This window comes from Anomaloglossus baeobatrachus, chromosome 5 (genome assembly GCF_048569485.1).
Source record: "Anomaloglossus baeobatrachus isolate aAnoBae1 chromosome 5, aAnoBae1.hap1, whole genome shotgun sequence".
In the NCBI taxonomy this organism is placed as follows: Eukaryota; Metazoa; Chordata; class Amphibia; order Anura; family Aromobatidae; genus Anomaloglossus; species Anomaloglossus baeobatrachus.
Genome location: NC_134357.1, coordinates 52082102 through 52102926, shown reverse-complemented (window position 1 = coordinate 52102926; position 20825 = coordinate 52082102). Strand labels below are relative to the sequence as shown.

The following is a 20825-nucleotide window of genomic DNA, read 5'->3' as shown; positions in this document are numbered from 1 at the left end:
TCTACATTATGCTGCTCTCAGATGGGGGGGGGGGGGGGAGCAAAAACCTAGTGACAGATTCCCTTTAAGAGAATCTGTCAGCAAGTTTTTGCTCCCCCGATCTGAATATGAATGATATAGGCAAAGAGATCCTGAATCCAATGATGCATTACTGGGTTCAGCCATTCTGACAGTCAGACTTTTTAGCTTTAGTCATAGCAGAGCTGAGAGAGCTGTCCCCGGCCACACCAGGCTCTCAATAGAGATGGTACATTGACAGTTAGGTGTCAGAGGAGGGGGCGTGCTTGACTGCCATTGTAGTCCGAGCAATGAGAAGTCCTGCTGCTTAAACAAACCGCAAATAAAAACAAAACAAAAAACAAAAGATTTCTGCTCTACTTGTCAGGGAAGGAGCACAGCCTCCGCGGTACATGGCTGTGTAGCTTAGTAGCAGACTACTGCAAGGGAAACAGGGGCTATATTGTCAGCTGCCAGAGGGGGAAGGACACAGATTCCACCAAGAAAAACACAAATCGTCACCAATGACAAAGCTTTTTTTATGTATTATTTTTTTTTTATTATTATTATTATTATTATTATTGTTAGGAGCATTGAGAATTAGCATTTAAAAGCTGCTGGAAATAAAAAGATTCCTGGAATAGCCCCATTACGGTATTCTATCACTGTCTCCTCACCAGGGCTGCCGGTTGCCCACATTTACAATTGCAAATCAATCAACTGAACAAGAATGAGTTGTATATCTCCCTAATGTATCAACCATGTTTATCTATGACACAGAAAAGCGGACGGGGTGTAATCAATCCTTTAAAATTATCCATGTGGAAAAAAAATAAAAGCCTGGAGATGGAGGAGCACGGCGTGTGAGCGGTACAGATTGCTGCATTATGTGGCCACACATTTTACACCTTTCTGTGTCAGGGGTGAGGATTCACAGGTACAGGACGCTCCGGGGCTGAACGTGCACACTCAATTAGAGGATGGAAAAAAGAAAATCACAACTTTACAATAGTATTTTATGATGCATCTGTCACAGCCGTCTGCTGCACAGGACACCGGTACTTTGTAAACTTGCTGGAGGAGATGAGAAGTGTAAATAATGAGGAGTATAACAAAAAAAACCCCTTGCCTTTTAATAGCGATTTGATGAAATCAGTCCTCCTGGCTATAGAGTTTGCAAAATGTCAGATTGGGACTGGAACTCATTGGCTCATAAGTCTAACATTTATTGACAGTCAGCAGGATTTTGCCATTTAATTTGAGAGCATGATAATAGGGCAAGAGAGCCTGATTACTTACTAGGTTGTGTTGTAGTTTCAATATAATCAGTGTTTTATCAGAAGAAGATTATCATTAATTGATTTGTAACCCCGCCCCCACACTGATTGGCAGCTTTGTGTACACGGTCAGTAAGCTGCCAGTGATGTGGGCAGCGTTATACACAGTACAGCAGCACTGCAACATCTACAGCACAGAGAAAAAGATTCTAGCAAAACAGCACCAATCAGTCCAGTAAGTGTCATTGCTGGAATCAGGATCTCTGCCCCTAGATCATGTTTCTCTCAGATCACACAGAAAAATCCTGACAGATTTCCTTCAAACGGTTTGCTACATCTGATTTCAGGGGCACAAAGCTCTCCAACAAACCGACAGTCACTGCTGGTGAAAGATTTAGTTTGGGGTGATGTTTTGCTGCGAGTACAATTCTGATACAAGTTGCGTAACAAAAACAAAAAAAAAAAAAAATCTATGCAACCTGCTGTCGCACAACAATTTTAGAGCTGTGATTTTGTTTAAAAACAAAATAGAAAATAAAAATAATATATATTTTTTTTTAAAGTCAGCAATCACATGTGACCTGTGTTGAAGCCGATGGCAGCAAGACAGCCATGTGCTACAGAAAATCCACTAATATATATATTTATCAGTGGATTATCTGTCGTACGTGATTGTCTTGCCATAGGCTTCAACACGGGTCACGTGATTGTGGACTATTTTTTTTATTATATATATATATATATATATATATATATATATATATATATATATATATATATATATAAAAATAATTTTTTTTATTTTTTTAATTTATTTTTTCTTATAGTCAGCCACATGTGACTTGCATTGAAGTCTAGGCACGTGCGACAGAAAATCCAAGAAATTTGGCAACCTACATGACTGCAACACAGGGCAAGACCATAGGTTAGGTATAAGGCTATGTGCGCACGTGTGCGCTCTGCACCGCACCGAAGTTTTAAGCTATGTGTGCGCGTTGAGTATTTGGTTGCAAACATTTCTTCACCATTTCTGCACCTCCAGCAGGAAAAATGTTGCATTTTTTTTCCAAATGAGTTCTTCATGCATTCTGGGGTGAAAAAAATGCTGCAAAAACGCTGAAAGATTGAACATGCTGCGGATTTAATTTTCTGCATCAAATCTGCAAGAGAATAAAAAGCAATATATGTGCACAGCACTTCAGGATTCTCATTGACTTTGCTGGCATAAGGATAGGCATGAAGTTTTGTTACATAAATGCACCAAAAAAAGAAAAAAGTTATGAAAAAAAAAAAAACCTAAATCTAATTTTGGTAATTTCTACCATTCCAAAATAACGGTAAAGTGATAACCGATTAAGTTCTTCTACTAAAAAGTGTTCACATCATTAGTTTTAAACCTGGATAATTTCATCAAAGCCTGTAATAAGACATACCTGCTTATTATAGAGAAGCTGGAGCTAAAAGCACAGACAGTGGTCAGGCTCACCTTACAGGAGGGCGCGCGCCCTACAGGAGGGCGCGCACCCTACAGGAGGGCGCGCACCCTACAGGAGGGCGCGCACCCTACAGGAGGGCGCGCACCCTACAGGAGGGCGCGCACCCTACAGGAGGGCGCGCACCCTACAGGAGGGCGCGCACCCTACAGGAGGGCGCGCACCCTACAGGAGGGCGCGCACCCTACAGGAGGGCGCGCACCCTACAGGAGGGCGCGCACCCTACAGGAGGGCGCGCACCCTACAGGAGGCGCATCCAGATAAGGAACTCTGCAGATCAAGAAAACACTTCTCTCTGGTTATAGGAATGATCTAATGTGGACAGTCAGCAGCAAACATGGATACATCCTCAGGGGAAAACCAGCCTGAAATCTGGGGCAAAACACTGCAGATAGTGCTAAAGACTATGGACTTCACACTGGGATACACCAAAGTCTGCCTCAATCAACTGTCAGGCAATGTATGTTCTCCAGCGTCTGCCCGGGATTCCTTTGGAGTGTGGGAGGAAACACAAAGACATACCGACAGGGAATTAAGATTGTGAGCCCCAATGGGGACGGTGATGATCTCATCTAAAAGAACTGTGGAACTTAAAGGCACTATATAAGCAACTCATAATAAATCCTCTATAGAATACCATTATACCCCACTGGGATGTGATCCTCTGTCTGGCTGATGAGTTTCTAGCATATGATCTAGGGAGATCTTACATTTATTCATAAGTGAGCAGCGCATGAAATCTGACACCTCCTACGTACAGTTTATTAATATGAGCATAACATGTTACTGCAGGCTCCTACATTCACGACTAGGCCGGCGATTATTGCAGATTGGGGAGGAAGAGGAGCTAATAAAAAGTACAAAATGTTACATTCCTTCCATGTGGTAAAATGGACTCAAGAGTTACCACCAAGTAGGTAATAAACATGGCCCAGATGTTTTTAAAAGGTAAGTCACGAGTCTATCAATATAGATGAGCCAGAACCAGACTGGATCCGACGTGTAGAACAAAACTGCAGCACCTCAGTCCTCGCACCTCCATTTATTGCAGGTTTAAGGCTCCATACAAGATCACAATGTGACAAGGACGGGGACCATGGTGGCGTTACTACACACGATGCAATGCAACCACAAGCAAACCTACCCAGCAAGGAGAGCAACGGAAGTTAAGCGTGACTGTGGCTCAGGATTCAACATTTTTTTGGGGTGTTTAATGGGTGCAGTTTGCATGCGAACAAAGTCTCTATGCAGCTCTAGTCTTGGGACAGAAGGATAAAGCTAGTTTCACACTTGCATTGTGCGGCATCCGTTGCATTGCGTTGTGTGACGGATGCAACAGATGCGTTGCATATAGTGGCACAACGGATGCAACGGATCGTACAAAACAACAGAATCTGCTCTTTTTTTTTTTTCTTTGCAGTGTTACCGGCGGCAGACTATTGTGAACGATCAGCTGATCACCCGGCTGCAGAGAATGTGTGCGGGGGGCAAAGTGCATGGAGCCGAGCGGGGCCATGGCGCTGAGGACGTCAGTGCTGGGGACTGCATAGCTGGGGACAGATGAGTGAGAGAGTGTGTGTGCGTACATGCGGAGCGGAGTGCGGGAGGGGGAGGAGCCGAGCGGGGAAGTGTTGGGTCCCTGCACACTTAGATAGGGTAAATATCGGGTAACTAAGCAAAGCACTTTGTTTGGTTACCCGATATTTAACTTGGTTACCAGCGTACACCACATAGCGCTGGCTCCTTGCACACGTAGCCAGTGTAAATATCGGGTAAGTAAGCAAAGCGCTTTGCTTAGTAACCCGATGTATACCCTGGTTACGTGTGCAGGGAGCCAGAGAGAGCACGCACAGCGAAATCCTAAGGATTCCACTGCTCAAAAAATGTTACATGATGTGTTGCTTCCGCCGGGCGGAAGGAACGCAGCGCCGGCCAGCGGAAGCATCGCAGGTCCATCAGTCGCAATCCATCGTCCATGCAAGTCTATGGGAAGCAGCGGAATCCGTTAACGGATTCCGCTGTTTTCCAAAACGGCGGATTGCGACTGAAGAAATGCAAGTGTGAAACTAGCCTAAATTGGAAAAGCACAGACAGGACAGCAGGTAATCCAGTAACGCTCTAGTGGAGGCTCCCAACTCCTAGGGTTGCCCGACAGAATTTCATTAAAAAGTTGCCTTATTGTTCCAATGCAATGAAACTTATTGAGAGTTAGATGTGACTAGTATGCTGTGCGCCGCCTCAGGGGCCCACCCCGCGCGCCGCCGCCTCAGGGGCCCACCCCGCGCGCCGCCGCCGCCTCAGGGGCCCACCCCGCGCGCCGCCGCCGCCTCAGGGGCCCACCCCGCGCGCCGCCGCCGCCTCAGGGGCCCACCCCGCGCGCCGCCGCCGCCTCAGGGGCCCACCCCGCGCGCCGCCGCCGCCTCAGGGGCCCACCCCGCGCGCCGCCGCCGCCTCAGGGGCCCACCCCGCGCGCCGCCGCCGCCACCTCAGGGGCCCACCCCGCGCGCCGGCACAGTGCTGGAGTCCTGGCCTCAAATCCCACCAAGGACAACATTTGCAAATACTATGTTCTCACCATGTTTGTGTGGGTTTCCTCCAAATTTCTCTAGTTTCCTCCCACGTTCCAAAGATATACTGATTGGGACTTACAATCTAAATCCCCTATGTGGACAGTGATTATGAAACCTGTAAAGTTCTGTGGAATGATGGCGCTATACAAGCATAATACAGTTAAGGTTGCACAAAAATTGATAATCATAATATAGAAAGTTCAGCACGTAGACTGTATTACTTGTCTAACACCATTCCAGAGATGCAACCTGTTTTATATCCCAAAGCTGTATTCACTGTTCAGCATGTCACTACCGGAAACTGTCACATTGTTCACAGACATCTGTGATATTGGCTAAATTTCTATTACCCAGGGATGATCGTGGGGAAGGTACCCAGGCAGTGTCGATAAAGCTTGCAGCATTGAGGTGGCATACATACATACATACACAAAAAAAAAAAAAAATACCTTCCCTACAATCTTCCTCAAAAACTCTCAGAATCCATTTCTATGGAAAATCCACATTGCTGTTAATAGGAGGTTTCAGATATTTATTTTCTGAAGAGGTTTTGAAAAACAACAAAGGAATAATGGAGAAAAGAGATTGCATCTCGCTCCTGAAGGAGACCTCTCCAAACAGGTCAAAGTGGATCGCATTTATATAAATCTCCTGCCAATTGTGCTCATTTTGTTACTCAGCATAAACTTTCCAGTTCCAGTGTCAACTTCTCTTGCAAGTATGCGGAATTTTCTGTGCAGGGTTTCCCCATAGACTTGCGTTACATGCTGAAAATCCGCAGGTAAATAATGCACGTGTTTCTGCTGCAGAAATGTACTAAAAAGGCATGAAACAAAAAACAAACAAAAACTCCTATAATCCACACCCAAGTAGTTCAATAAACGTTTGTCAAAAGGCAAGTACCAGGAACCTTGGTTTGAGAGCGTTTTGCAAGACAAGCAAAGTTTTTTTACAAATTTGTAACTTGGTTTAAGAGCAATGCTTTGCAATAAGAGCAAATCCTCACCGTGCACACTTCCAGTTCTGTCCTTTCACCGCGCTCTGACCCGCTCTGGAGGTAACTTATGTACGGTATACTGTACTCAGTATACCATTGTACAGTAATATATATTTATTCATTTATATAGCGCTGTTAATTCCACAGCGCTTTACATACAATGGCAACACTGTCCCCATTGGGGCTCACAATCTAGGCTCCCTGTGCGTATGTTTTTGGAGTGTGGGAGGAAACCGGAGGAAACCCACACAAACACAGGGAGAACATACAAACTCCTTGCAGATGGTGTCCTTGGTGGGATTTGAACCCAGGACCCCAGCGCTGCAAGACTACAGTGCTAACCACTGAGCCACCATGCAGTGCTAACCACTGAGTCGCCGTGCCGTGCTGCCTGTACATACTATATAGCATGTCTATCAATTTGCATTTGTGGATATAGTATTGCACATTGCTTATACTGTACCTCTCGCACACCAACAATTTTATTGTACGCTAACGTGCAGATTAATTTGCTTTGTTTTTTTCCGGTACAGTACATTACTGTAATAAGTTTGTATAAATACAGTAAATATTTTTGGGTTGTGGAACGAATTGTCTGCGTTTCAATTATTTCCTATGGGAAAATTTGCTTTGATATAAGAGTAACTTGGTTAAGAGCACACTCCCGAAACCAATTATGCTCGTAATCCAAGGTTCCACTATATATATCTATGCAGCTTTATTTAAAAATTATCAAGAAAAGACAGACCGCAGCGTCAAAAAACGCAATGAAACAATGCAAGTAACCCAATAAGGTAGTAAGTGGCTTTTTTGCTGAATGTTCTTCGTTTTTCAGCTGGATTCTGTGGCGGAATCCGTTGCATACATTGTTGCAGTCACATTCCCAAACAATGGGTTCTGCTTGTGTACATCCTTTTAGTACTGACCAAAAATCACCAATAAATCTTATTTGGAAAAGCAATAAATTTCCTGCTGATTGATCTTATAGGCAACAGGTAAAGATAGAATAATTCAGCACTTTTGTACTATCCGCTGTTGATGTTATGGATTAAATTATCTACATTAGCAGGAGAGATTAGATTCCTTAACAGCAGTAAAAGGGTTACAGTCCATCTCCAGAGGCCAAGATGATACCAGTGTTAACCCCTTGTGCAGGACTCCGCTCGCTCTTTTTTTTTATTCCTTTCCATTGAGCAGAAGTGAGTGCAGACCACCGCCGCGGAGTAATGCGAGTCTACACCACAAAATGCAAAGAATCATCTCTGCTCGACCAAATGCTTCTTCCGCAACGTGGGAGGCAAAAGCCTGAGTGTACGGCTCCGGACCATCTTTTGAAAGTAAAAGCGCAAAAGATTCACTGACTGTAAGAAAGTAATCGCTGCTCAATGAAGACGTACCAAGGAGTTCTATGTAACGAGAACAGAAGGAGGTGACAGCGTCCATGGAGGTGTGAGAAAAGTTACATTTATTCTCCTAAGGCTAGGTTCACATATCGTCAGGTCCGTCATTGCGAATGACCGACGGATCCGTCGTTTTTTTAGATGTCAACTGACGCAAAGGATGTGTTATTTCACATGATTCCGTTCACAAGAATCCTGTGTAAAAAAAATGATCCGTCACGTCCGTTACATCCGCTGTGCCTTTGTTTTTTGACGGATCCGTCATGATCCATTTGTGTTTGGGACAGCCCAGTGGGTGTGCCAAACATGCTGGGCATGCTCAGTAGAGCATGACGGAATCCAGCGCTGGAGTCCGTCGCAAGACGGATTACGACGGAATCCAGCACCATAGACAAACATTACAAGCTTGACGGATTCCTGCGCGGTGCATTAATTTTGACGGCCCAAAAAATGTTACATTCTGCATTGTTTCTGCCCGGCGGTCAGTCCAAAAGCGACTGACCGTCGCGCAGCGGATGCAACGCAAGGTAATCAGGCGCAATCCACACTAATACAAGTCTATGGGAAACAACGGAATCCGCCAAACTGATTCCGTTGTGTACCAGAGCTGCGGATTGTGACTGATACAATTTAACGGAAATGTGAACCTAGGCTAAGGATGAGTTCACATGTCCAGTAATCTGTTAGAATGGAAACAGCATCTGTTGCCCTTTTCACAGTTTTTTGCCATCAGACACAATCCGTTTTCTCGACGTCCATCAATCGCAGATTGTGGCTAAACTGATGCGACGGATCCGACTAGCTGGGGGCTAAATAATAAACTGGAGCATGCTCAGTAAGACAAAAAAAACGGAATCCGTCGCCAGATTCAATCATTTGACGGATTACGACGGATCCTGCGCCCATAAGCTTCCATTCTAGCAAACAATGGACACCATCAGGTCCGTCGCTATCCGTTTTTTCAACAGGCACAAAAAAATGTTACCGTGGCCGTCTGGACAAACATTTTTTGATGGATCCGTCGAACGACGGATGAAACGTGAGACCATCTGTCGCAATCCATCGCGAATAAAAGCTGATGAGAAAAAAAACGGATCCAGCGGCATCAGTCGCCAGATCCATTTTTTTTTTTCCAAAATTCGACGGATTGTGACTGATGACAAAAAACTGATGTGTGAAAGGGGCCTTACATGTATAATGGATTGCTATCTTCTATTTTAAACTGATCCAGTAAGATACAAAAGGGATGCTTTACAAAGAGAAATGGATGGGCTCCATAGCAATCCATTAACGAATCAGTGATCCATAGACTACCATGTTAAAAAAAAAAAAAAAAAACATTCTGCAAAAATCAATCTTTTCAAAAACAGACAAAAAAAAAAAGTTGTTTGCACAACTTTTTTGCCAACAGATCGTTGCTGGATCCATTCTAACGGATGAGTGAACTCAGAAGACAATATTTTCCATTCAGTGGTGCCTATGAATTAAGACCGATCCATGGGATCATCCCCTACAGTACTGGCTTAAGGAGTAATTGCCGTCATTTTCATGTTAAAAGGGAATCTGTAACCAGGTTTTTGCTCTCCCCTCTGAGAGCAGCATAATGTTGAGGCAGAGACCATGATTCCAGCGATGTGTCACTTAGCTGTCATTTTAACAAAATCCATGTTTTTTTTTCTGCAGATCTAGCAGTTATACAGAGCTCATGAATATGCTGGACTACCTGCAGCACACCAAGTAGTCCTGTAATGATAATCTACTGCTGATTAAACAGATTTTATAAAAACTACACTAAAAGCAGCTCAGTAAGTGACATCGCTGCAATCAGGATCTCTGCCCCTACATTATATGCTGCTCTCAGATTAGGTGGCAGATTCCCTTTGAAGCTAAATATTTAGACATGATATAAGTTCTTAGGCACGCAGACTTCCTGCTGTCACTTCTCAGCTGTTGTGGGGTACCAGCACCACAGACCTGTACGGGGGCGTACTAAATCCGCAATACACTTTCAGATAATAGCTTTTTAGTTATACCAGGGCATAAAACTCTGCCAACAACGGCTTTCCAAATTTGTAAAGTTGGCTATAAACTAAAAGGGTTATTAGAAATATCATTAAGGTTTCACCTAAGCAAAGGAAAGGTAATAGCACGGGGATCTGTAAGGGTCCAAGCTCTAGGACCCCCATTGATCCGGAGAGAGGGGCTCTGAATTGATCCACCGCAAAGCATTCACTCTTTCATTGCCCACCTTCTGCAGTCCCATGGAGCGATGGTGCGGATCTGCAGCAACACTTCCGTTCTAACGGGACACTTCACACCCTTTATATAGGCGATGGGGATAACCATTTAAAATGTCTATCATAGGAACACTTCAGAGGTCTGATCACTGGAAACTCCTCTGACTACTAAGTCAGGGGTGCGGAGCTCCGGTCACCTTATCTCTGCACGACAGCCCTGAGGAGTTTGGAAAGAGCGCCGCTCAAGTGCACACCCGGCCCCTCCAGTCAACATCTATAGGGATAAAGAATGGGGAAACAAACTAATGGCCATATTCATTAGGGTCACAGACATTGACTGGAGTGACCGGGTGCCCGCTCTGCACCAATCGATCCAAACTACCAAAAGGGGATTCAAAGACCCCTCTAAAGGCCATGACTCACTAAGCGACATCTCTAGCGGCATCGCTACTGAGTCACGGTTTTTGTGGCGCAAGAGCGATCTTGCTAGCGATGTCGCTGTGTGTGACATCCAGCAACGACCTGGCCCCTGCTGTGAGGTCGCCGGTCGATGCTGAATGTACTGGACTATTTTTTGGTCGTTGCTCTTCCGCTGTGAAGCGCACATCGCTGTGTGTGACCGCGAGAAAGCAACGATCTGAATGTGCAGGGAGCCGGCTTCTACGGACGCTGGTAACCAATGAACACATCGGGTAACCAAGCAAAGGCTTTGCTTGGTTACCCGATATTTACCTTGGTTACCAGTGTCCGCAGATTCTAGAAGCCAGCTCCCTGCACACGTAGCCAAGGTACACATCGGGTAACTATAAGCAAAGCGCTTTGCTTAGTAACCCGATGTGTACTATGGTTACCAAGCACAGCGTCGTTACAAGGGTCGCTGGTGCCTGATCTCTGATTGATGTGCAGATCTGCCTGATTGACAGCTCACCAGTGACCATGTAGCGACGCTCCAGCGATCCCTGCCACGTCAGATCGCTGGTGGGATCGCTGGAGTGTCACTTAAGTGGTGGGAATTCCAAAGATCAGAGACCTGGATCAGTAATGCTGTCAGGTAACAAATCTTTGATGTCAGACTAAAAATCTGACCATGAAACCACAAAGCTTGAGACATTTTTTCTGAGAAGACTTTGCAAAAAAAAAAAAAAAAAAAAAAAAATTACTTTAGATTTTGAGAAGTTAAACAATTCATTAAACTACTTTACCTCCAACATCAAAGGAAGCCAAAACAGTAACAATCAACAGATAAGATAAACATCAATTAGAACCAGAAGTGTCATATATATCATTAACAAGTCAGAAACTGTTTTGATCGTCAGTTAGGCTGCTTTCACACCTCCGGTATTAGCAGAGTCGGCCAATCCGGCTCTAAAACCTATGCAACGGATGCGGCGACAATACCGCATCCTTTGCATACGTTTTTGACATGTGGCCCGTCCGGTTTTTGCCGCTTGCGGCAGGCTGAACATGCGCGGTGGAAAAAAACTGATGCGGCGGCCGGATGCGGTATTTGCCGCAGGATGCCGCAAGCGGCGTCCATAGGCATGCATTGCAAATCGCGCAGCATCGGACAAAAAAACGTGCCAGGCAACGTTCCATCCGGCCGCCGCATCGGCTAAATCTGACGCATGCAGCAAAAACCGGACGGAATGCAAGCCCATGCGGCACAATACGGCACTAATGTAAGTCTATGCAAAAAGAAAAAAAAAAAACGCAACCGGCGGCAAAAAAAAAAAAAAAAAAAAAATGGTTGCGGTTTTTCTGCAAAGCGCCGGGTTGTGCCGCACAGGAAAAACCGGATGTGTGAAAGCAGCCTTATGAGGCCACGTTCACATCACGTTTGACCATGACAGATGTGGCTTAAGTCTGAAAGAAAAATAAAACAGTTTCCTAAGTTTGCGCTGAATTGGGTATGCACTTTAATAATGCAAACAGTCACTTTGCATTGTATTGGACATCATTTAGGTACTATTTTACTTGGCACCGAAATGCAGCCAACGAGGTGTTAGTGCCCATTCAACTAGGAGGATACTGCCGAAAGATATCCAACGGAGCCCATCAACTCCATCATGAAAGTCAATGGACTGCTTCAGGGCAAACATTCAAACCTGGTTTTTCAGGGCTTCAGACCTAAGCCTCGATGGGGCCACCAAAGCTTAATGGGGCGGTTAGAGGTGCTGATTTAAGCCCTTCAACGGGAACCCATCATGTGAAAAAAAGAATGCTATTAACCTGCAGATATGGAGGTTAATCTACAGGTTAATGGTGTTTGGAACCTGTCCGATACTTGCACATTGAACCCTGCTGCTGGGAGGGAATTAACTTTATTCCTCCCAGCAGCTTTCTGGTTACAGTCAAGAGGAGGTGCCGGTGTGGATTCAGTCACTGCTTATGTATGGAGAGCAGAGGCTGTTACACCCCCCCCCCCTCCCCACACTGACTGACAGCCACGCAGCATTAGAACCAGCTGTCAGTCATTGTTGGGGTAGGTTACAGCCACGTCTCCATACACAGAGTAGCAAATGAACCGGCGCTTCTCTTTTGACAAACCCAAACGGGTTTGGGAGCAATAACGTTGTTCTCCTCCCGACAGCCGGGTTCAATGTACAGAATGCCGGAAAGGTTGAAAACGATGTTAAGCTGCAGATTAACAGCATTTTTCATGTGACAGGCTCTTTAAAGGGAACATATCAGCACAGAATGACTGATCAAACCAAGTACAATCGCTCGGTGCATCATGGAGCGGCCAAATCTTTATGTGCACCTTCCCACCCATCTCCACCAACCCCCCCCCCCGTTTCTTTGATTGACAGCTCTATCTTTACAGAGCCAGAGAAGGATGGAGATCGATGGAAAACAAGAAGGTGCATGTAAACTTTTGGCCACACCAAGGGTGCAGCGACCGCCTGTGCTTGGCTTGAATGGTCATTCTGTGCCATGTTAATTGCCACTCACTTACTCAGGCCGACGAATAATGATGGCCAATGCTATGGTTCTGCCCCCACATACAGTATAGGTTACAGGCAGTGTATGATCTGCTTATACAAATAACTAGAACTGGCATTTTTTTAGTTGGCATGAAAAATCTGATCACTTGACTAACCAGCATTTTACTTGTTTGAAGGGTGAGCGCCGGCACGGCTACAGCGGGCAATAGTCATGAACAAACGTTCCTATAGACACATCAGATATTAAATGCAACATAAAGGAACATATACTCAGCTAAATTAATGAATTCTCATGCAAACGTTTATTCATCCATTCTCAATCGCTGAATTGTGTAAAAATAAAATGTCCCGTCAATGGACATAAAAACCCTGCAAATCAGTATCACAACCCCCGTGCAGACCTGCTGCCGATAAACTGTGCAGCGACAAATGATCATCCATCCGCACACGCCGACTCTGAACACTTCAGTAAATGAAAGCAAATGAGCAACAGTTGAATTGATACATCTTTGCTTAGCTCCGGTTCCAAGCAGATCTGTTGGTGTATATGTACTTATTCACATGTAGCAGTTTTTGTGCTTTTTTTCTCCTGTGTGGGTTCATGTAAAAGTGAAAAACAGAGCGATTTACATTTTCTGATTCTATATTATTAGTAAATGTCAATGTTGCATAAAGATACATTGTGCAGTAAATATTGAAACATGATGGAAAGAAAACAGGAAAGACAAACACACAATGGTCACAGAGCAATCAAGCAAAGTGCAAATTTTAACTTTTCGCCATCCTTGAAAGGACGCGCTACTTAGGCCTCATCCAAACAGATGGGGGGTGGGGGGGGGGTTTGCCTTACATTTGTGTTTCGGTGCTTTTCATAAATAGAATTTGCACCTATTACAGTCTATGGGGCTGTTCACATTTCTTATTTTGGGGACCAAAAAAAAAAAAAAAAAAAGCTTCCTTTTTAATTTTTTTAGTTTGAGTGACAGATTAAGGTCAGCCATTTGATTAATGGCGCTGTGAATGAATGAATGAATGAATACAGCCCCTGGATACCGCCAGTATGTTATCTTAGTGGGTTGTTGGGTTTTTTTTAACCATTTAAAAAGGATAGAAGTTTGGAATACGAAAATACCAGAAGCCACGCCACGCTGATGGCAAAACAGGAGGAAAAAAAAAAAAAGAAAAAAGGGGGATGAAAACCAGTCTGTATAATAAAACAATCAAAAAATAGCAGTCGCACTCAAGTGGAAGGAAGGAGAAAAAACAAACATGTATATGGCCAACTTTGGAATGTGAATATGCGTTACTGCCAAGAAAATATGACATACTTTGGCGGGGGGGGGGGGGGGAATTAGTTAGGCTGCTTTCACACCTCCGGTTTCAGCAATGCGGCACAATCCGGCACTTTGCAGGAACATCGCAACCGTTTTTTTTTTTGCTGCCGGTTGCGTTTTTTCTGCAGACTTTAATTAGTGCCGCAAGGCCTTGCGTTCCATCCGGTTTTTGCCGCATGCGGCGGATTTAGTTTTTTCGTGCGGCAAAAAAAAAACAAAACACATTGCGCCGCATTTGGCCGATGCGGCGCATTTATCAATGCATGCCTATGGCGGCCGGATGCGGCGAGATGTGGCAATAACCGCATCCAGCCGCCGCATGCGGTCTTTGCCACTGCGCATGATCAGTAGCATGCCGCAAGCGGCAAAAACCGGACTGGCCGCAAAGGAAAAACTTATGCAAAGGATGCGGTGTGTTCACCGCATCCGTTGCATAGCTTGCACAGCCGGATTGAGCCGCACTGCTCAAGCCGGATGTGTGAAAGCAGCCTTACTTTGCAAATAAAATTGGCCCCAAATTTACTTGAGCCCAGTTACCACACCAAGGTGTAACTCAACTGGGTCCTAATCTTAATTTCTGCCTCTTTTTGTGAAAGCCAGTCTGTATAATAAAACAGACCACTGAATGAGGACTTCACTTGTCAGTCCCCCACTCCCAATAAAAAAAATAAAAATTAAAGTTTTGTCCCATTTGTCCATTTTTCTCATAAGTCAATAAGTCAGACAGGACTTGGACGCCACCCGTGCCCGCGGTCGCCCCATAGACGCCACCCGTGCCCGCGGTCGCCGCATAGACGCCACCCGTGCCCGCGGTCGCCCCATAGACGCCACCCGTGCCCGCGGTCGCCCCATAGACGCCACCCGTGCCCGCGGTCGCCCCATAGACGCCACCCGTGCCCGCGGTCGCCCCATAGACGCCACCCGTGCCCGCGGTCGCCCCATAGATGCCACCCGTGCCCGCGGTCAAGTTTTTTTTCCTCTGGATCCCTTCATTTCAATGTGCTACTTTTGACTGGGGCTCAGATGAAAAAACAAACATGGCTCTTATTTTAACTTTTGCAAATAATCCCCAAAACGTCCTAGACTTGTGAACAGCCTTCTAGCCCATAACGGATATATCTTCCATCAGCGAAAAAATAATGTCTGAATGGGGTCCTACAGAAAGGCGGGATAATGGCAGTGACAGGCGTAAACACAGATTCCATTATTCTCGGAGACAACAGTTCTCTATATTCATAACTTGCAGAAACAACAACAGGTGAAGCCCCCTAAATACCACACAGGTGGTCCAGACCAAAGTGAAGGCACCACAGTGAGGGGTGGGTGTGGACCTGCCTCACACACAGGACACTCTGCAGGGGGTGACAGCTCTGACATTTCTTACAATATATACAAAAGTATAAAAAAAAAAAAAAAAAAAAAAAAAAAAGTCCTAAAACAACTGTAGTCATGTGACATTTCCTCATGTTCTGAGACATGTCTGGAGACCGTCAGCAGCGCTCATAGCCGGGGTCCCAGAGTTCTATCATGAGAGGTTTCTGGAGACCGTCAGCAGCGCTCATAGCCGGGGTCCCAGAGTTCTATCATGAGAGGTTTCTGGAGACCGTCAGCAGCGCTCATAGCCGGGGTCCCAGAGTTCTATCATGAGAGGTTTCTGGAGACCGTCAGCAGCGCTCATAGCCGGGGTCCCAGAGTTCTATCATGAGAGGTTTCTGGAGACCGTCAGCAGCGCTCATAGCCGGGGTCCCAGAGTTCTATCATGAGAGGTTTCTGGAGACCGTCAGCAGCGCTCATAGCCGGGGTCCCAGAGTTCTATCATGAGAGGTTTCTGGAGACCGTCAGCAGCGCTCATAGCCGGGGTCCCAGAGTTCTATCATGAGAGGTTTCTGGAGACCGTCAGCAGCGCTCATAGCCGGGGTCCCAGAGTTCTAGCATGAGACATTTCTGGGAATCGTCAGCAGCACTCATAGCCGGGGTCCCAGAGTTCTATCATGAGAGGTTTCTGGAGACCGTCAGCAGCGCTCATAGCAGGGGTCCCAGAGTTCTGTCATGAGACATTTCTGGGGATCGTCAGCAGCGCTCATAGTCGGGTCCCAGAGTTCTGTCATGAGACATTTCTGGGGATCGTCAGCAGCGCTCATAGCCGGGGTCCCAGAGTTCTGTCATGAGACATTTCTGGGGATCGTCAGCAGCGCTCATAGCCGGGTCCCAGAGTTCTGTCATGAGACATTTCTGGGGATCGTCAGCAGCGCTCATAGCCGGGTCCCAGAGTTCTGTCATGAGACATTTCTGGGGATCGTCAGCAGCGCTCATAGCCGGGTCCCAGAGTTCTGTCATGAGACATTTCTGGGGATCGTCAGCAGCGCTCATAGCCGGGTCCCAGAGTTGTACTATGAGACATTTCTGGGGATCGTCAGCAGCGCTCATAGCCGGGTCCCAGAGTTGTACTATGAGACAGTCCATGCACAGGAGACTCCTATCGGCGACATTTGCCCCCGGCAGTGGCCACATGAGTTGTGCGGCTGCTACTCACATCATCGAACAGAGTCCCGACGTTGGCTGTGACCAGCAGGATCCCGGTGCCCGGGGCCGCTCTCCCCGCCATACTGTTCCAGGATCAGCCTCTACCGGGAGCAGCGCAGGGCATGGAAGGAGTCAGCGGCGGGAGGGAAGCTGTGCGCTCCGTGTGTGCGCTCCGTGCAGCCGCCGCTCCGTGTGTGCGCTCCGACGTGTCCGCTCCGTGCAGCAGCCCCGGCGCTCAGGGACGGCTCCTGGACATCCCCCGGCCCCTCCAGCGCCTCTAGACCCGCCAGCTGCCTGCAGCACACGAAGCCATGACCGGCCGAGCTGCTGCACAACTTCCCGCTGCTGCACGCTTTGTCTCTGCTCCGGTGCGGGGAGAGCGCGGCTGTGGAGGCGGCTGCACCGTGCGTGCGGCTCCGGCTGCTTCTGCCCTCAGCACCGCTCCTGTACAGCAGAGCCGCCGGGACTGAGCCAGCGACAGGGGCAGGGGGCGGGGACAGAGGAGGCGCTCCGTGACGTCACCACGGAGGGCAATCCCCTGAACCCTTAAAGGGGACGCGTCCACCTGACACAGACACTCAGCGCCTCACAGCAGTAGTGCCAGGACAGGGCAGAACTCACTGCTCCACACACAGCCTAGTAACCTGCATGTACCCACCCTAATATCCACTATAAGAACATTAGGCCTCCTTCACATGTCTGTGTAAATAATGTGTGACGCCCCTGACCTTATCAGGGGGTCACAGGGAACTGCACCCCTGTCTCCCATGGTGCAGAACTCACAATTCATCGTTCTGGGATCCTAACTCTGATATTGTTCCCATCAAATCCTAGGCACACCTCACACCACACCCTGTCAGGCACACCAGTGGGAGGTCTAACTGGAACAGGGCCACCCGCCTAGGGGTCAGGCAGACTGGTGGGAGGGAAGGACGTCACTTCTAGAGTAGCCCTCAGGCCTAAAACACATTTCCGCCCGCAAAAAAAAGTACGTGTCTTACGGTCCGTTTTTTGGGTCCGTGTTCCGTTTTTTAGGGGCGTTTCTCCGGAACGTATGGCATCCGTGTGATGGCGTATGCGAGCCGTGTGTGCGTGTGGAATGTCCGTATTGACATAAAATACGTACGTGTGCAGTACGTGTGCTGTCCGTTTTTAAATTCTTAGCCAAGTAACGATTTTAATCATTCATCATGAGATCCTGGTGTTGTTGTTTGCTTTCTATTGACCTGATAGATTGGTAACAAGTGTTGCAGATTTTGTGATGAAAAACGGACACGGGCGATACGTGCTGAACACGGACATACTCCGTGTGCGGTCCATGCAGGCACGGAGCCATAGACTGAAGCGGGTCCGTGCCTGCGTGCTGCCGGCCAAAAACGGACATGTCGTCCGTGCAGAAAAGCGCACACACGTACTTACCACACGGACACACGTTCCATGTGATTTTACGTGTGTGTGCCATCTACCATTGAATAACATGGGTCTCCGTGTCTCCGGTACGTGCAAATACGTACCGCACACGTACAAAAAAAACGATGTGTGTTGCGGGTCTCAAAGAGTGAGGAGATGAGGGAGTTGGAGCTCCCTGCGTGACCTTGGTTGGGTCGCACACGGTGGTCTGGGACCAGAGAAGTCGGAGACCCGGTCGCAGGGTATTGGAAGAGGTGTAACAGACTTAGTTTTGAAGAACGGTCGGCACCAGAAGTCCAGTAACTGGTCCGGTACTGAGCATGGCAGGGTACAGGACCCTAGATCAGGGAGTAGCTTCACGCAACCTAATAATTCACCTGTGGAGGATAGTCTCTTTATGAACTTTCCCCAAGAGCTCAGAGATTGAAGGCACCAACATAACGAGGGGGATAGTGCTTTCCCGCTTATGCGGCCTACAGAAATCCCAAGTGTCAGCCATTGAGAGCACAGCTACACTATACTATTATAGGGAGCGGGGCCCCGACAGCTTCAGGCCGAGAGGTCACTCAGGAACATCTACACAATTGTGCAAGGAGGCAGGTCACTAAGTAATACCGGTGGGAACGGATTCCCGGAGGAGCTCCCCAAAGCGGCAGCGGTACCCAAAGACTTGGTTTACTTCTGTGTCAGAGTCTGTTTAATGATTGCACCAACATCTTCACAGCCTGAGTGAGTACACTGCTCTCCCCGGGTCCCTGCCTGCCCACATCACCTCCACCGTGCCATCCACCAATCCTCCAGAGCCCCGGGGTCTTCCCTACCTGTGGAGGGATCACCATCTGGCTGCCCCGCTCCATCAGCCCCAGGTACTCCCAACGGCAGCGGCGGTGCTCCCCTTACAGCAAACCATGGGTGGCGTCACAAACTCTCCCCTGTAAATATATCCCCCCTTATTATTCGAGTGGCCGCTGAGCCCCGAGTCCGGGGACCCTCAAGCCCCAGAAAACCCCGGATCCGAGCAGTCCGACTGCTGCAGAGGCGGTACAAATGCATGTGTTGCACGCTCTGTTTTGAGTTGTAAAGGATTTGTTCTGCGGTGAGCCGGGAGGACACCTCCCCGAAGGGTGACGGCTCCATACGGAGGTATTTCTGTGGGGAGGGAGCGGACGGGGACAGGGGCACGCTCTGTTTTGACCATCCGTGTGTGTCATCCATGTAATCAGTACCGAAAAAAACACATGATACTGAAATGCATGGTTTTATGTGTAAAGATGTGCAAAGCCAGATAGATAGATATATGCGATCAAGGTCAAACATATATATAATGTCTGACCTCTCTACACATTGTAAGCTTGCACACCTTTAGTGCCTTTGATGTTTAGCCTTGTGTTTATCCCCGAAAAAAGTTTTTTTTGTTTTTTTTTTTAAATGATGTGGACTTCCCAACAAATTAGATCACCAGCCAAGGTCAATTCTCAGGCTGTGGAGACCCATGGTTATTGGGCCCTCCCCAGCCTAAAATAGCATCCCGCAGCTGCCCCAGAAGTGGCGCATTCATTAGATGCTCCAATCCTGGTGCATCACCTCGCCTCTTCCTGTTGCCCTGGTTGAGTGGCAAACTGCATAATATATGGGGTTGATGCCAGCTGTGAATTGATAGCTGGCATCAAGCCCTGGTATTAGTAATGGGTGGGCATCTAGCAGACACCCCCATTACTACCAGTAGTCGTAAATGGTAAAAAATAAAATGTCGCAGCGTGTAAAGCACCCTTTAGGGCTCATGCGCACGTTGCGTACTTACATGCATTTATGCTGCGTATTGCACTGTAGCGTAAATGCACGCGTCCTGCGTCCCCTGCACAATCTATGGAGAGTGTGCATGAGACGTGCGCACGTTGCTTTTATGAACGCAGCGATTTGGGTGCTAAAATTTTGACCCAAATCCGTGCATTCATAAAAGGAGCATGTCAATTAATTTGTGCGCTTTGGATGCAGCTCCCGCTCTGTCTATGGTGGGGGCCGCAGCCATAGCGCATGAAATCGGCTTTTTTATACAAAAAAACTGCATCCATTATGCAGTGTTTCTACAGCGATTTGAAGCGCACATGTGCTGTCAAATCGCTGCAGAATATTCAGTAGTTACGTGCGCATGAGCCCTAAGGCTATGGTCACATGTTGGGTTTTTGCTTTTCTTTTTGCAGTGTTTTTTTTCATGAGTTTGCTACTACCTAAAAGCTGCATATTACAGTACCAGCAAAATCATGAGATTTCAGAAATCTAATGCGCGTGATTGCTTTTCTTTTATCTGTCTGAGATGGGAAAACTGCTGCATTTTTAAAGGAAGCAGCATTTCAATTCTTTCAGCCTTTTTGCACGATTTTTCACCATAGAAAAGAACGAGAGTGCAAAAACGTTGCAAAGACATACAGATAGGGAATTTAGATTGTGAGCCTCAATGGGGACAGTGTTCCTGATGTATGTAAAGCGCTGCGGAATATGTTAGCGCTATAAAACAAAAAATAAAGATCTTTAAAAAAAAATAAAGAAAAGAAATATACAACCGCTACCTTTTTGCTTCAGCATCTAAGGGGTTCAACAGCCATGGTCAGTGCCAACACCGACCCGTGACTGATGCAGCATGC

The 20825-nt window shown here is 46.9% G+C and overlaps 1 protein-coding gene across 1 annotated transcript in view; it reads right to left on the bottom strand.

The window, feature by feature from the left end:
- The window catches only part of INPP5A (inositol polyphosphate-5-phosphatase A), a 550538-nt gene extending 533279 nt beyond the window's left edge, over positions 1–17259 (bottom strand). The window contains exon 1 of the mRNA XM_075351609.1: positions 16784–17259. Coding sequence (XP_075207724.1) covers positions 16784–16855 — 72 coding nt within the window. The 5' untranslated portion in view covers positions 16856–17259. The remainder of the gene's footprint in view (positions 1–16783) is intronic.
- Between the last annotated feature and the right edge of the window lie 3566 nt (positions 17260–20825).